The sequence below is a fragment of the Drosophila suzukii genome, unplaced genomic scaffold, assembly GCF_043229965.1.
Source record: "Drosophila suzukii unplaced genomic scaffold, CBGP_Dsuzu_IsoJpt1.0 scf_5, whole genome shotgun sequence".
NCBI lineage: Eukaryota > Metazoa > Arthropoda > Insecta > Diptera > Drosophilidae > Drosophila > Drosophila suzukii.
The window spans coordinates 635,046-651,326 of NW_027255937.1; the positions used below are offsets into that span (position 1 = coordinate 635,046).

Genomic DNA, 16,281 nt, shown 5'->3' on the forward strand with positions numbered 1-16,281 from the left:
TCCCAACGACAGCGGTCGCGGAGAATTGGAGGACAGTTATGTCGAGACCAAAGTTGCCGTCAAGGATCAGCTAGGTGAGGAACTCAACAGCACCAGACCACCACACTCACCGATTTCGCTGGCCCAATCCAGTTCTATTGCTTTGTCGTCGTCGAAGTTACCCGTCTTACCTTGCCAACGTTGGACGGAACATTTGCCGAATACAAAAATTTCATCATCTTGTTCACACAAATTATCGCTCGTGAAACAACCATGTCCAATCTAGTATAGTTCAAGCATTTGCTTCACAGCTTAAATGGACCAGCATTAAAAGCAGGCAAGGCGTTTCCTATAACCGAGGAAAACTGTCCCAAGGCTTTGCAGCGGCTTAATGAAAGACTTGATAATTCAACACTTATCTTTCCAGAAACCAAGCTGCTTTATTTAAACTCCAACAAGTCGAGAAATCAAACGGAGTACAGCTTCATGGCTTCGTGGACAAGGCGTATGGTATGTATGGAGCACTGGAATCCCTTGGTACCGGCTCCGATTTTGCCCAGGCCATGTTGATCTAAATCGTGCTTGACAAATGTGATCAGCACACCCGCAATAAATGGAACGAGACGTTGGATTTCAAAAATCTTTCAAACTGGAAGCAGTGTTCGAAGCTGCTGAAACGCCATTGTCAATATCTTCAATCAAGCAACCCCACATCACAAGGACCAGTCCATCCAAGCAAGTCATCTCGAAATCTTTCGTATGAGCATAAATCATCATTCGCAATCACTTAATCTGCATGTGCGTTATGCTCGTCAGCTGGCCACAAACTGTTTGGATGTCCAACATTCAAATCGATGACAACACCTTATTGGTTTGAAACAGCTAAAAAACTTTACTTATGCCTCAATTGTCTCGGCAGTGATCATCGAATCGCTCAGTGCTCATCAAGGAGTCGTTGCCGCAGCTGCAATCAAGCTCATCACACAATGTTGCATCATGAAAAAGACATTCCGGCCATAGAAGTGCGTCCTGACAGCCTCGCAGACTGTCCAGTACAGCCAAGTTATCCGATAACGTTCTCTGATCTGCACACTCAACCGGGACAAAGACGCATTAGAAACATACAGGCCTTTATGTGGACCTTATTCTATATTTTATGCGAAGATAGTTTTGCAAGAATTTTAATTTGTTAAGTGTTAAATATTGTGTTAGTTATGTGGTGAATTGAATAATTGTCCTCGGCGAAAATGAGACGAAAATTGGAAGAAGAAAGGGCATGGAATGGCCAATGGAAGGGTGGGCTGGAAAAGCGCTAGACCCGATCGCAGGTATAGAGGGCTCTAAGCCCGACAATAGCCCAAGTGTAGAAGTGCTTTCTCTCCCCGGTTTTAGTCTTTGGCTTCATCTCACGATTCACACGATCTATCAGATGAACAGAACATGGTTTTGGAAAAAGTAGTTGCTAGTTTTTCTCATTTGTGTCTCCTATCTCACTTTCAATATACACAGGAATAATTGCCATTGAATAATTCTTGTATGTTGAGGTAGAGCGAAGGCTTAAACTTGGAGTTATTGAGGAATCGGATAGTTCTTGGTCATCTCATGTTGTGTTGGTCAGAAACCCAGACTAGTAAGCCAAAGAAAAATGCTTATGCATCTGCAATCCGCTCAATCAGATGAAAGGGATGCCGTTCGGGTTGACAAATCCTGATTTCTAGGCTTTTCTTTGTTCAGTGTGATGCAAGTAAATCTGGTGTCGGAGGTGTCCTTGTTCAGAAAACAGACGACGGAGATGAATATCCCATATAGAAGGCCATGATTTCAATGTGATCACTGATCATGCGTCTTTGAAATAACTCATATCCCAGACAGATTAGCATAGCCGTCTAGCTCGTTGGTCGTTAAAGCTACAAGGTTTTAGCTTTAAAATTGAGCATTGGATTGGTAGGTTTAATCTTGTGACCGATGCGTTATCGCGTGTCAATGAAAAGGATTTGGAAGCAATATATGCTAGCCACGTTTTGTTGTTCGATTTGCAGCCTCCAGCGTTCAATATATAGAACTGCAGGTAAAAATTACTGCAAATAGCGATAAGTTTCCAGATTTAAGGGTTGCTGATGGATTATTGTATAGCGGGACAGATCATGAAACTGGAGATTTGGCACTTGATACCTTTGCATGGAAGTTGTGGATCAGAAGCGAAGTGGTGCCTGAGATTTTTAAAAAGGCTCATGACAGTCCGCTTGCGTCTCATGGTGGAGTGCACAAGACTTTAAAACATATTCGCAAATATTATTTCTCGCCAGGATTAGTAGCAGATGTTAAGGAGAGCATAGGTAGCTGTGACATCTGTAGAAAGACAAAAGCGCCAAATAGGGTGACACGGCCACCCATAGGAATTTCTCCCGAGTCGCAGTATCGGCTGTCCGTTGCGTTCTTCCATTCATTCGGGAATTAGCGCAACTACCTAATACATGGCTTTTGGCTAGCATTTTATTTTATCGGACTCGACCTATAAGCTATTGAGAGCTCTCGGGATGCTTGGCGACAGGTGCGTTCTAAGGCTCGAGAGCTGACTCAAAAGCAGAATTATAAGAACAAACGTCAGTATAATTTAAGGTTTAGAGATATAGGTCAGGAGGTCTACCGTAAAAACTTTAGACAGAGAAATTTTCGGGAGGCTATAGCGCGAAATTTGGTCCATTACATCTCAAAGCTAGGACTAAAAAAAGACTGGGAAATTCATGCTACGATTTAGAGGACCTGCAAGGTAGACCCTTGGGACGTTATTGCTCGCAGAGCAATCGACGAGGAGGGCCAATGATTTATTCGCAGCGGATTTGAAAAAATTTCATCCGTTGTGTGAAAATTTTGAATCTCCGTCGCTGCCTTCGTTTTCGTGTATTAAAATATCCGCCAAAACCCCGCATAAAAATTGGAATGAAAAAATGAAACAGAAAAAAGTGGCGACCGCAAAGAAAAAAAAATTAAAGTAAAATGTTTAAAAATATGGAAAAAATATAGTTTAGTAAGCCGTGTCGCATTTTAATTAAAGCCCCTATCTTATAAGTTTTGTACGCTTTTTGTTATATTTTCTAATTATTAGCTGTGCTGGATCCGAATATTAACAAAGTGCTGTAAAAACCTAATGACTACATACTTGTATGTACAGTTTCTGGGCCTAACAAGCGTTCGGAAATAAAAGCGTTAGCATATCACCTTTGAAAGGGAAATGTCATCTTGGCTTTGAGTTTTCGGTTGTTCGATCAGATTATGCCTTAAATTTCCTGCCACCCATGCTTTGATTTACATAAGTTATAATTATAAAAAGCGCTGCTCGCCTTCCGTCGCCGCTGTTGCCAATCTTCAGTTCGCTCTCGCTCTCGCTCTCGTTGCTGCCGAAAATTCAGTTTTGCTGCGCGCCTTTCGTCGCCGCTGTTCCCAATCTTGAGCTCGCTCTCGTCGCTGCTGAAACTTCAGTCGGCTTCTACATTGATCACATTCCCACACATTTCGCACCAGGATCGAAGCTCGCTGCACTTCGCAAATTGATCGCCGTTTATCATTGCTTTTAGTAATGTCTACAATGTCAACTATTGAGCAATGTAAACGCCAACGGACCAACATTAAAAGGAATATAGTTCGCATTAAAACCCTTGTAACAACAAGCGCTGGCGAAGACAACGGACTTTCCAGCGCCGAACTGCGATGCCGGCTAGGAATTCTGGAGAATTACTTCACGCAAGCATGGCAGTCCAATCTGAGATTGGGACGTTGGATTCCAACGACAGCGGTCGCGGAGAACTGGAGGACAGTTATGTCGAGACCAAAGTCGAGAGACCATCAAGGATCAGCTAGGTGAGGAACTCAGCAGCTCGAGACCACCACACTCATCGTTTTCGCTGGCCCAAGTTACCCGTCTTACCTTGCAATCGTTCGACGAAAGATTTTCAGAATAAAAATATTTCATCATCTCGTTCACACAATTTACCGCTCTTGAAGTAATTGCTGCACAGCTTAAATGGACCTACATTAGATGCAATTAAGGCGTTTCCTATAACCGACGAAAACTATCCTAAATATTGCCCAGACCATGTTGATCTACATCGTGATTGACAAATGCGATCAGCACACCCGCAATAAATGGAACGAGTCGTTGGATTTCAAAAATCTGCCAGGCTGGAAGCAGTGTTCGATGCTGCTGAAACGCCATTGTCAATATCTTCAATCAAGCAACCCCACATCACAAGGACCAGTCCATCCAAGCAAGTCATCTCGAAATCTTTCGTATGAGCATAAATCATCATTCGCAATCACTTAATCTGCATGTGCGTTATGCTCGTCAGCTGGCCACAAACTGTTTGGATGTCCAACATTCAAATCGATGACAACACCTTATTGGTTTGAAACAGCTAAAAAACTTTACTTATGCCTCAATTGTCTCGGCAGTGATCATCGAATCGCTCAGTGCTCATCAAGGAGTCGTTGCCGCAGCTGCAATCAAGCTCATCACACAATGTTGCATCATGAAGAAGAGATTCCGGCCATAGAAGAGCGTCCTGACAGCCTCGCAGACTGTCCAGTACAGCCAAGTGATCCGATAACGTTCTCTGATCTGGACTCAACCGGGAAAAGTTATCCCAGCCACAGCCAAGGTTCTGATCAAAGACGCATCAGGAACATACAGGCCTGGCAGAGCATTGCTTGATGCATGTTCTCAGGTGAATCTCATCAACGAGGAGTTCGCCCAAAAAATGGAATAGTAAATATAAATATGCGCCTATTGAATCCAAAATTTCATATTTCATATTTAATTTTAACACAAAAAACATTATATTAAATACGAAACATATTAAATTGCCTAGTTTAATATAAAAATATTTAAATCAAAGAGCATATTTAATTTAAATTTAGGTATCCTTATTTAAAAAATATTATATTTATCGTTAATATTTTCAGAATTAAAAAATCTTATTTAAATTAAAAATATTTCATATTAATTTTAAGTATTCAATTACTTTATTTTAGAGTTTTTAATATTTAAAATAAAAATGTTTGTAATAGCATATTTAATTTAAATTTGGGTATATTTATTTTAAAAAATATTATATTTATCGTTAATATTTTCAGAATTAAAAAAATCTGTATTTAAACTAAAAATGTTTCATATTAATTTTAAGTATGCAAATTATTTTATTTTATAGTTTTTAATATTTAAAATAAAAATATTTGTAATATTTATATTGAAAGTGTCATTTTGAAAGGGTTTTTCAATGTTTATATCAAATAAAAACACCTCAAGTAAATATCATTTATATTTACATACAAATTTATTAATTAAAATATGTTTTATTTTTATTATCACTTTTAAATATTTTTCATATTTAAATATAAGTTTCTGCCCTGTCCGTTTTAAACAACGGTAATATTTAAAATAAATATTTTAATTTTAAGCTGACTTCCTGTACAAAAAGATTTATTTCATAAACTGTATACTCATTGTACATTTTTTAAATCAAATTGATATACATTAAAGTAAATTGGCATACATATGTAAATAAGAATGTAAATGGGCAGAAAACAAACGAAGGCGCTAGGATAATTTTTGGCGGTTTTCTTTTGTTCTATGCACACACATTCATTCTTTCGCGTTTGCTTTGATCAATGACTCTTCTTCTTCACCACTAAACGACGCGTGGCATGTCGGGCCCTTATTAAAGCGAAGTCGGCATTTCATAATTGCAGCCAAAGTAAAGTATACAGCCTAAACATAAATATATACATACAAAGTTAAATTAAAATTTTTCACCCGTACTTCAATTTCGTAGAATCCAACAAATTAGAGCGCGTCGTCACACGCATACATATACATTCATATGCACGGAGTGGATAAAATGAAATCTATCTAAAGTGAAGTTTGTATTAATTTTTAAGTGGCTTAAAGTTTTCGGTTCTCACAAACGTATGTATGTACATCCATTGAAGTGCAGCTACACACACATACATATATCACAGCGTGCGTTTACCGTTGCTTGCAAGCATTTTCTATCGCGGAAGGCTCTATTAAGTGACTTCAAGAAGATGAAAACGATCGTCCGCGATATCGCATTCGGATCGCGGAAGTGACTCCCGTCGGGAAGAAATGTGCCACTTCGGGGACACTTCTCGAAGTCACTTCTGCGTTACTTCTGGAAGTGTCGCCGAAGTCACTTCTGGAAGTGTCCCCGAAGTGACTCCGAGAAGTGCCGCCGAAGTGGCACATTTCTTCCCGACGGGAGTCACTTCCGCGATCCGAATGCGATATCGCCGAAGTAACTTCTGGAAGTGTCGCCGAAGTCACTCATAGAAGTGCCGCCGAAGTGGCACATTTCTTCCCGACGGGAGTCACTTCCGCGATCCGATTGCGATAGAAGACATCTAGCAGAGTCTTTCCCAATTGGAAAAACTTGAACAAAAACATATTTTTTTATACTTTCAATATTTTGCATTTATTATTTGTATAAGGGCTTTGTCCACTTGTATACACGGTTCCTGGCATGTAGGAAATTTGGCTGAACAATGTTATTTAAGACCAGCTCCGTCGACATAAGAAATTTATTAATAACCGTTTCTAAAGGAAACAGAAAAAAAAACTATTATTTGTTCAGTCAAAGTAAAAATAAACTAGAAGACATTACCTTTTACAATGAAATATGTTGAGAATCGTTGGATCCGCAGTTACACGCCAAGTAATGTTCACAGCTAGCTTGTCCGTAAATAGCTTTAAATAATCGTACAGCTCACGATAAGCACTTAATTTCGCACCCTTTGTTGAGGGGGATATTTAAATATGTTAAGCAATATTTTTAAAACGCACAAAATTGATACAAAACCGCACTGTACACAGACAAATCGCGAAACGAAATGACGCTCGGTCGAAAAATAATAGCGTGGGTCAAAAGGAAGACCAAAAAATTTTCAGAAAAAAAGGGGTAACGGAAAATTACCGCGACCTTTTTTTATGGCTTGTTTTTTTCCGTTAATTTTGTTTTTGCAAAATGTGTTCTATCACCGTTTTATCGCGCAAAAGTGTCTCCGAAGTTACTTCTTCGCAATCCCGACCCTTTTTGTTTTTGTAAAATGTGTACTATCGTCTTTCTATCGTCCAGAAGTGACTTAGAAGTTACTTCTACGCGACACATGTATATTTTGTTTTTGTAAAATGTGTACTATCGTCTTTCTATCGCGCAGAAGTTACTACGAAGTGACTCCTGGACGACTGGCGATAGAAATATCGCCCTTTTGCTTGCAGTGGTATGACGCGCAGTTCGGCCTGAAACTATTTACACTCACTGAAACTATTGACACATGCATCAATAAAGTTATTGTCTGGCTTTGACGTGATTGCTACCCTGCAGTTCCACAATTAAGTATAAGCGCCCAATCATCCCGAAGTCCACTGCTACGTCGGCAGAGCAGCCAGCGACGCCAGCAGAGCTTCTAGTCGTGAAGAGTACTCACTTCCAGTGGGTAATGCCGCTTGCTGGACTTCTTCATCTAGGTCGCAAAACTGCTGCCAGAGATCGTTTAACTGATTTAGCTTACCGGAATAATAGCCGTCTCGGTGGCGTCGGTCGGCAGAAACCTTGCCATAATTCTTAATGAGCTGTTGGATTTCCCCTTGCAACTCGTTTTGGGTGTCTAGAAATCGATTGTGTAAATCGATTCTTGTGTGACTTGGTTCCTCTACGAATGAAGTAGACATATTGTGTGTCTTGGAAACAAAGAATCCTGTGAAGCCGGATAAAGCTGTGTTTCTTCTGAAGCTGGATGAAGCTGTGAGTCCTGTGAAGCTGGATTAAGCTGAGTATCCTGTGACGCTGGATGAAGCTGTGAGTCCTGTGAAGCTGGATTACGCTGAGTATCCTGTGAAGCTGGATGAAGCTGAATATCCTTTGAAGCCGGAAGCCAAATAGATCATAAACCTACAGAGGATTGGTTTATAATAAGACCAAATAATATAGACATTCACATTTATATCCAAATAACGTATATTTCTGGTTATAATACAATACAATACAATGTACCAGCCAAAAATCAAAATAATGTCCAATACTGATACTATATTAATACCAAATCAAGAGACTCAACCTGATATATACGTTGCTAATACTATCACAACAAAACAAAATACATTTGTCCAATAACTCAACACAACCAATACCGATCAATTGATAAGTATATACAATTTAAAATGTGAACCAATTTTCGATTATAATGTAATTCAAAACACTCCAAGTAATAGAGAACAAAACATCATAGAAGAATTAAAATAAAATTTCCCGGCTTAGTTTGAACGACAATTAAGGGAACTATGTGCAAAATATAATGACCTATTCGGTTTTGAAACCGAATCAATAACAACAAATAATTTTTACAAGCAAAAATTAAGATTGAAGGACGATGAACCGATTTATATAAAAAATTATCGAAGCCCACACATCCAAGTTGAGGAAATTCAAAAACAAGTAGGAAAATTAGATAAGGACAATATAGTCGAACCCTCTGTATCGGAATACAACAGCCCACCTATATTTTTCCCAAAGAAAGCCCTTCAGAGCTCAAACGAAAAGAAATGGCGACTAGTAGTTGACTACAGTCAAACCGACAAAAAACTTCTGTCTGATAAATTTCCGCTCCCAAAAATTGATGACATTTTGGATCAACTAGGTAGAGAAAAGTACTACTCGTGCCTTGATTTAATGTCAGGTTCTATTAAATTGAACTTTAAGAAAATTCACGAAACCAAACTTTGTTTTTAACGAGCAATGACTCATATCGTTTCACGCGATTACCTTTTGGTTTAAAAATAGCCCCTTATTAATTTCAGAGAATGATGACTATGGCATTTTTTGGACTTGAAGCTTCTCAAGCATTCCTTTATATGGATGATTTAACAGTCATTGGTTGTTCCGAAAATCACATGCTTAAAAAATTAAATGATATTTTTGTAATATGCACAAAAATGTTAATTTTTATACCCTTGCAGAGGGTATAATGATTTCAGTCAGAAGTTTGCAACGCAGTGAAGGAGACGTTTCCGACCCCATAAAGTATATATATTCTTGATCAGCATCACTAGACGAGTCGATCTAGCCATGTCCGTCTGTCCTCCCGTTTCTACGCAAACTAGTCTCTCAGGTTTAAAGCTATCGGGCTGAATCTTTCCCAAAAGTCTTATATTTTTTGCAGGTAGTATATAAGTCGAAACCAGCCGGATCGGACAACTATATCTTATAGCTTCCATAGGAATAATCGAAAAAAAATTTACAAAAATTATACCTTTTGCCTTTTCTAACATTTAACCTCCTTTGCTTGGAAATAACATTTTTTAATTAGTTTTGAAATTCGAATTAAATTTTATCAAAATCGGAGGACTATATTATATAGCTGCCATAAGAACGATCGTAAAATCGGTGGGAAAATAATATGAAACAAATTATAGCTTTCGTGTTTTTTAACATATAAACTCCTACGCTTGGAAATAACATTTTTTAATTAGTTCTGAATTTCGAATTTTATTTTATCAAAATCGGACGATGAAACAAGTTATAGCTTCGGTGTTTCTTACATAAAGCTTGGAAATAACATTTTTTTAACTAGTTTTGAATTTTGAATTACGTTATACTATTGGAAATAATATTTTGTGTATTTTTAAGAATTTCGAATTATATTTAACATATAACTGTCAAATAAACGGTCAGAGAAATAATGAAATAATTAGTATACCCTTGCATTTATTTTTATATTATTTTTTGTAATTGATTTTTTAAGCCATGTCCGTCTGTCTTAAAGCTATCGGTCTGAAACTTTCCCAAAAGTCTTCTTTCTTATGCAGATAGTATATAAGTCGGAACCAGCCAGATCGGACAATTATATCGTATAGCTATCGTATATAGTCAAAAAAAAAATTTTTTAGATAACAGGTAATAATGCAGTTAATTCGCAATCCTTAAATTAGGTAACCAACTTGGTTTACCTACGAATTATCCTTAAAATCAGGCATTGCCCGCAATCGAAAAAATTATATGAAGGTTAATAGCAGGTATGATTCAAACTTATATTCTGACTCGTAATCCTAATCCCCGGACTAGTCTGTGAAAACCAGTTGCCGAGTAACAACGTATACATTGTTGTGTGTATGTTTTAAACTCAATTAATATAAACACACCGAAAGTATACGGTGAAAAGTGAATGAAAATCCACAAGAAGGTGAAATGTGAACCCATAAAAAAGTATAAGGTGAAAACTGATTAAAAATCCACCAAAAGGTATAAGGTGAAAAGTGTGTAGGAAAATAATAAAGTATTATTATACTTTTTTCCTTTGGTAAGTATTTCTATAACGTAAAACAGGATTCATAAATTATAACACATAAGTCTCCTCTGGTGAAATTAAGGTGGAACATCAATAAACATCAATAAATATTTACCAGAATCCCGACCAAAGAGATTTGGAAAATCTCTGACAAATTATAACCCCTTAACTTTTATACAATTATTTTTTAACAGCAAAATAAAGAGAATGCCGCGCATATCTTCTTTATCTCAAGAGCAGCGCCGCCAAGCTGCGCTTAGACGAAGCCGATCCCAATATGCTCCCGTAATGCGGAACACATTGCCTTAGCCCGTGCAAGTGATTTGGAGGTAGCAGAAGAAGCTCGCTCGCGAAATTCCGCTGCTCGCTCTCAGAGAAGGAGAAGTGAAAGAATTCGAGCCAGCGGACCATTGAGAAACACTGACAATCGCGCTACCTGTAGAACGATCGAGGAAAATCGAGGACTCGAGCGCACACGGGATGCTGAAGCGCACGCAAGCGCCAGGTCGGATTCCGAAGAGCGACGACGAGAGCCGTCGCGAAACACTGCTGATCATGCTACCTGGAGATCGATCGAGGAAAATCGAGGACCCGAGCGCGCACGGGACGCTGTAGCGCACGCAAGCGCCAGGTCGAATTCCGAAGAACGACGACGACAGGAGGTCCCGACGACCCGAGCGCGCACGGGACGCTGCAGTGCGCGCAATGGTCAGGTCGGATTCCGAAGAGCGACGACGAGAGCAGGATCGAGGAAAATAGAGGATTTGACCGTTTACGGGACGCAGCAGCTCATAGGATCACTAGGGACAACCCTATCACTAGGGCACAGGAGCAACGGACAGACACAGTGCATATTCGGAACACAAGACTTCAGCAAAGATTTCGGGAACAACAAATTCAGGAATGGCTGACGAGCGACTTCTCACATACAGGTCGAGTTCACAAAATCGACAGGCGGAATCTTCAAGACAGTCACAGCGCAATATTTCTGCAAGAGCACAACTTTCGGAGAATGAACGAGAGGACCAACGGGAACGCCAGCGACGGAGGAGTCGAGCTACGGCAAGGGAACAATATCTAACATTAAGGACGGATCAACTAAGTTGTGTACGTGCTGTGCAGGAACGTGGTTTCCATCTCAGGTAAGTGATTTGAACACACGTACTATTTCTTCAAAATACCCCAACTTTAGTCTAGACAATGCCTTTTATTTAAATAGAAAGTTTTCGAGTCCTTCTGGCAAATATCAATTTTGCAGTACACGTCGTCAAGGCGTTTTCAAAGGTAGGATACCATCCCTTTGTCTCTCTAATTGCTTCGACTTTCCAGAGATACCTGAATGCCTTAAAAACTTGACATGTCTTGAGGAGCGCCTTATTTCTCTACGAATTCCCTTCATGCACATTTTATCCCTTGGATATGAAAGGCAATGCGGAATAAGAGGCGCTGTAGTCAGTGTTCCAATTTCAGTACCTGATACTGTAAGCGTACTCCCGCGCACCTTTGATTCGACACATGTAATTCAGGTTCATTTAAAAAGGAATTGAGAATATTCCCATAAATTCATGACGGAAACTATTCGACCCGCTCGGGTTATTCAAGCTGTGCGATACTTGGTTAACACTGAGCTCTACAAAAATTACAACATTTCCTTTGACGGTGATTGGCTCAACCAAATGGAAGCAGAAGAAGAGATACCGTTCATCGCAGATGAATCCGACCGAGAAGTTGTAGAAGAGCTTCTTCGTCAACATTCTCATTCACAATCAAATGACGAGCAAGAAAGTGATTTAAGTCCCGGAGGTCATGAAACCCTAATAGAAAACGATGACATTGGACTTCAGCGTATTGCTATGGCCCCCGGAGAAGGCCGCGTTCCAACAAACTTAGCCCTTGACGACGACGCAGAAGAACTTTCCTTCCCAACTATTTCTTGCCGCAAAATATTTAAGGGAAATTTGATCTATGCAAAAAAATCAAGATCGCAAATTCGCTTTTACGACCGTCGTTGCGCAGTAGTGCCCAAAGTCCTTTATATGTACAAATGTTATGAAATGCAACGAATTCAAAGTTCTATTTCCATTGCCCTACGAAAAAAATCAGGTGCAGTAACTGCTGCAAATGTGAGGGATAATTCATTTGTTGACAGTCTTGTACAACATGACGATGGATTTCACATTCTAAAAGGCCTCCGTTCAGCTCCAGCACACTGGGAGGCAGAAAAAAAAGTTATTGCCATGATTAGACAATTTGGGTTGCCTACATTCTTCATAACCCTCTCTGCTGCTGAATCAAAATGGAACAAACTCTTAATTATTATATCTCTTTTATTGGATAGCAGAGACATTACTGAGGAAGGTGCACCAGATCTTTATAGCGCCAAAAAAGCTAGATTAATTCGATCTGACTGAACGTGCTCCCGGTACTTCGACCACGGCTTCCGGCAATTAATGAAATTATTTAAAAGCTCCGAGATATTTGGTGAGTTAAGACTCGTCCATTATTATTGGAGGATCGAGTTCCAGAACAGAGGATCGCCGCACTCTCATGGCATGTATTGGTTTTTTGGTGCCACAAAGCTAGAAGGACCCGATAACGCCGAAGAGGGCACCCGCTTTACTGATCGTTTCATTACTACCAGCGGGGACGATCCTGATATTCATGAAGTATCACAGCGCTTCATGTTTAAGGGAACTGCGAGGACAACAATTCTGCCGTTTTAATATGCCATACCCACCAATGCCTGAAACTCTGGTTGTTCTTGCCTAAGTTAGATGGACAAGGTCGGGTCTCTCCGCGGGACGAGGAGGGGTATAGACGCTCGTCGCTGGCAGGGGGACGCTGTTTATTGCAGTCGGATCGCGTCGCGACACGGGTGACTATGGGTATCACGGTGCCGGACCACAGGCGATATGGACTGTGTGAGTAGAGGTACCGGATACTCGTGTAACCGGGGATCAACAGTGTGTTGAGGTCACGCCGCGGGACCAGGAGGATAATGACACACCTGTCGCTAGCACGGGGACACTAGAGAGCACAGGACGATTCACGTCGCGACACAGATAGCTAGGGTAGTATGGTGCCGGACCACAGGCGATCGATGAGCTGTGTTAGGGTGAGTTGACAAGAGTCTTTACGTGATAGAAGTAATAAGACTTGTGAGTGTTTAGATTTGTAACTGACTTTATTGAGCTGTTGATCAGAGCTTAAATACTATCATGACCCGGATCTTGGGTGCCTATATTATCTGATACGTTACGCCTCATATTGGGGTTCACCTACATTTTTGTCGTCTACGCTGCAATGTCAGCAGTATGCTGCTTGTGACTGCTGAACCACTGAGTCGTGACCGGTTGTCCCATACTTGCAGCGTCGGCACTATATTGTGCTGCTACTGTGCGCCTGGTCGCTGTTCCGTAAAAGTTGCAATGGTCGTACGTTCGGCTCGCTGACAACTTGCAACTCCGTCGTGTTGGAGATTGCGTGCGTTTGACCCGTGTTCGTAACCATGCTAGATCGATCCGAATCACCTTGGTTACGAACACTCTTCCCCCCATTGACGGGTTCGTCAATAAAAGCGGAGGGTAGGCACTATTTGTCAATTGTCGACATGTTGCTCGTTCCTTGTACGGATCTCGTGTTTCAGTTCGCATGTGCGGAGGAATCTACTCGTCTCCCACAAGGACTGCATCTCCTTTATCCAAATCCTAACATAACATATTTCGTCGAGGAAATCAACTGTGGATACGTAGTCCGATTGGTTTTGTTTGGCGCAAACTACGATATCCAGCTGGTCGTGTGGTTCAACTTCATCCTGAGTCCTTTCTCTTATTGGACGACGGGTCTGTCTTGGTTTTTCGGCATTTAAATTACCTTTCCATTGATGCCAAAGCTTACAAGAAGTAAGTTCAAATTATGAGTATATTTAACTTTTGCTTTATCAAAATACTTATGCCGACCAGTGTATAAGAGCTAGTATGTTGGGATTAAGCATGAGGATTATTGGGCTTCCTGCGTAGCGCAAGTTTGTTTCGGCAGGGTACCACGCCCACTCTAACGCCCATAATGCTATAATACGTCTGGCGTCCACATTTTTTAGTAATAGTCGAGGCCATCGACTACAGCGTTTTCCCTTTTTTTGTTGAATAGCCGCCAAATTGCGGCTACTTTATTCAGCATTTCCCTATTTTCTTCGAGCGCAAACGTAAGTATTTCGTAAACTGCAAACTTTTTACCAAATATTGGCAATGCCAATCGAGCTATGAAAGTCAAAATAATAGAGTGTTTAAAAAGCAACCGCCTAATGGGCCTTCCGGTCCTGAAAAGGACCGGTTGCTGAATGAAGTACAAGCTGTACTAGTTTTTTAACCGCCGAAGCCGTATAGGGTGCGGCCTTGCCTCTTCAAGGCGTACACAACATCCATGGCTGTGACAGTCTTCCTCTTGGCGTGTTCGGTGTAGGTGACGGCATCGCGGATAACGTTCTCCAAGAACACCTTCAGGACGCCACGTGTTTCCTCGTAAATGAGTCCCGAGATGGGCTTTACACCGCCGCGACGAGCCAAACGGCGGATTGCTGGCTTAGTGATACCCTGAATGTTATCCCGCAGCCCTTTGCGATGACGCTTGGCGCCTCCTTTTCCCAAGCCTTTTCCTCCTTTACCGCGACCAGTCATAACTCACTATTTTCTACTGTTAACACACTGCACGAAACGAAAGTCACTGAAGAACTAATACCTTATTTTCAACGAACTCTTATTTATACCTAAATACCCCGAAACACGAGCGAGTCCGAACGATATGTGCGTCCCGCTCTTCGCTCTCCGCTCTCTGTTCGACAAATGAGATGCCCTCTTCTTCCCTCTCTTTTCAATCCTCCTCGTTTTGCTATATAAGTAGGTTGCAAATGCAGCTAACGTTTATTGTGTTTTGAAACGTGAAGTGAACGTGAACAGCAGTGAACTCGAAAATGGCCCGTACCAAGCAAACCGCTCGGAAATCGACTGGTGGCAAGGCGCCACGCAAACAACTGGCTACTAAGGCCGCTCACAAGAGCGCCCCAGCCACCGGAGGCGTGAAGAAGCCCCATCGGTATTGCCCTGGAACGGTTGCCCTGCGTGAGATCCGTCGATACAAGAAGATTACCGAGCTCCTGATCCGCAAGCTGCCTTTCCAGCGTCTGGTGCGTGAAATCGCTCAGGACTTCAAGACTGGCCTGCGATTCCAGAGCTCGGCGGTGATGGCTCTGCAGGAAGCTAGCGAGGCCTATCTGGTTGGCCTCTTTGAAGATACCAACTTGTGCGCCATTCATGCCAAGCGTGTCACCATCATGCCCAAAGACATCCAGTTGGCCCGTCGCATTCGCGGCGAGCGTGCTTAAGTGGCTGCTAACATACTTTGTACAAATCGGTCCTTTTAAGGACCACAAATTTCAATCAATGAGATACTAATTTTTATCTGCAGGCTTCAACCTTAAAATAAAGAAATTTACTTTTCGTCCCGTTCCTTCGTAAGTGAAATTATTAATTGTTTGTAACTTTTAGTGATTCGAAAAATAATAGCGTGGGTCAAAAGGAAGACCAAAAAATTTTCAGAAAAAAAGGGGTAACGGAAAATTACCGCGACCTTTTTTTATGGCTTGTTTTTTTCCATTAATTTTGTTTTTGTAAAATGTGTTCTATCGCCGTTTTATCGCGCAAAAGTGTCTCCGAAGTTACTTCTTCGCAATCCCGACCCTTTTTGTTTTTGTAAAATGTGTACTCTCGCCTTTCTATCGTCCAGAAGTGACTTAGAAGTGACTTCTACGCGTTATATGTATATTTTTGTATATTTTCTTCGCGATCGCGACCCTTTTTGTTTTTGTAAAATGTGTACTATCGTCTTTCTATTGTCCAGAAGTGACTTAGAAGTTACTTCTACGCGACACATGTATATTTTGTTTTTGTA

General features: G+C 40.8%; 2 protein-coding genes across 2 annotated transcripts; one reads left to right on the forward strand and one right to left on the reverse strand.

Moving 5' to 3' along the window:
- Nucleotides 1-14,675: 14,675 nt before the first annotated feature.
- Nucleotides 14,676-15,018, reverse strand: LOC139354994 (histone H4-like). The gene has a single exon (XM_070999263.1). It carries the CDS (start codon nucleotides 15,009-15,011, stop codon nucleotides 14,700-14,702), a length of 312 nt encoding a protein of 103 aa, XP_070855364.1. The 5' UTR covers nucleotides 15,012-15,018; the 3' UTR covers nucleotides 14,676-14,699.
- A 286-nt stretch (nucleotides 15,019-15,304) lies between these two features.
- Nucleotides 15,305-15,720, forward strand: LOC139354938 (histone H3-like). The gene has a single exon (XM_070999203.1). It carries the CDS (start codon nucleotides 15,305-15,307, stop codon nucleotides 15,713-15,715), a length of 411 nt encoding a protein of 136 aa, XP_070855304.1. The 3' UTR covers nucleotides 15,716-15,720.
- Nucleotides 15,721-16,281: the final 561 nt, after the last annotated feature.

Excerpts from the sequence above, each read along its gene's own strand:
- LOC139354994 (XM_070999263.1), bottom strand. The coding sequence starts at position 15,011 with ATGACTGGTCGCGGTAAAGGAGGAAAAGGCTTGGGAAAAGGAGGCGCC.
- LOC139354938 (XM_070999203.1), top strand. The coding sequence starts at position 15,305 with ATGGCCCGTACCAAGCAAACCGCTCGGAAATCGACTGGTGGCAAGGCG.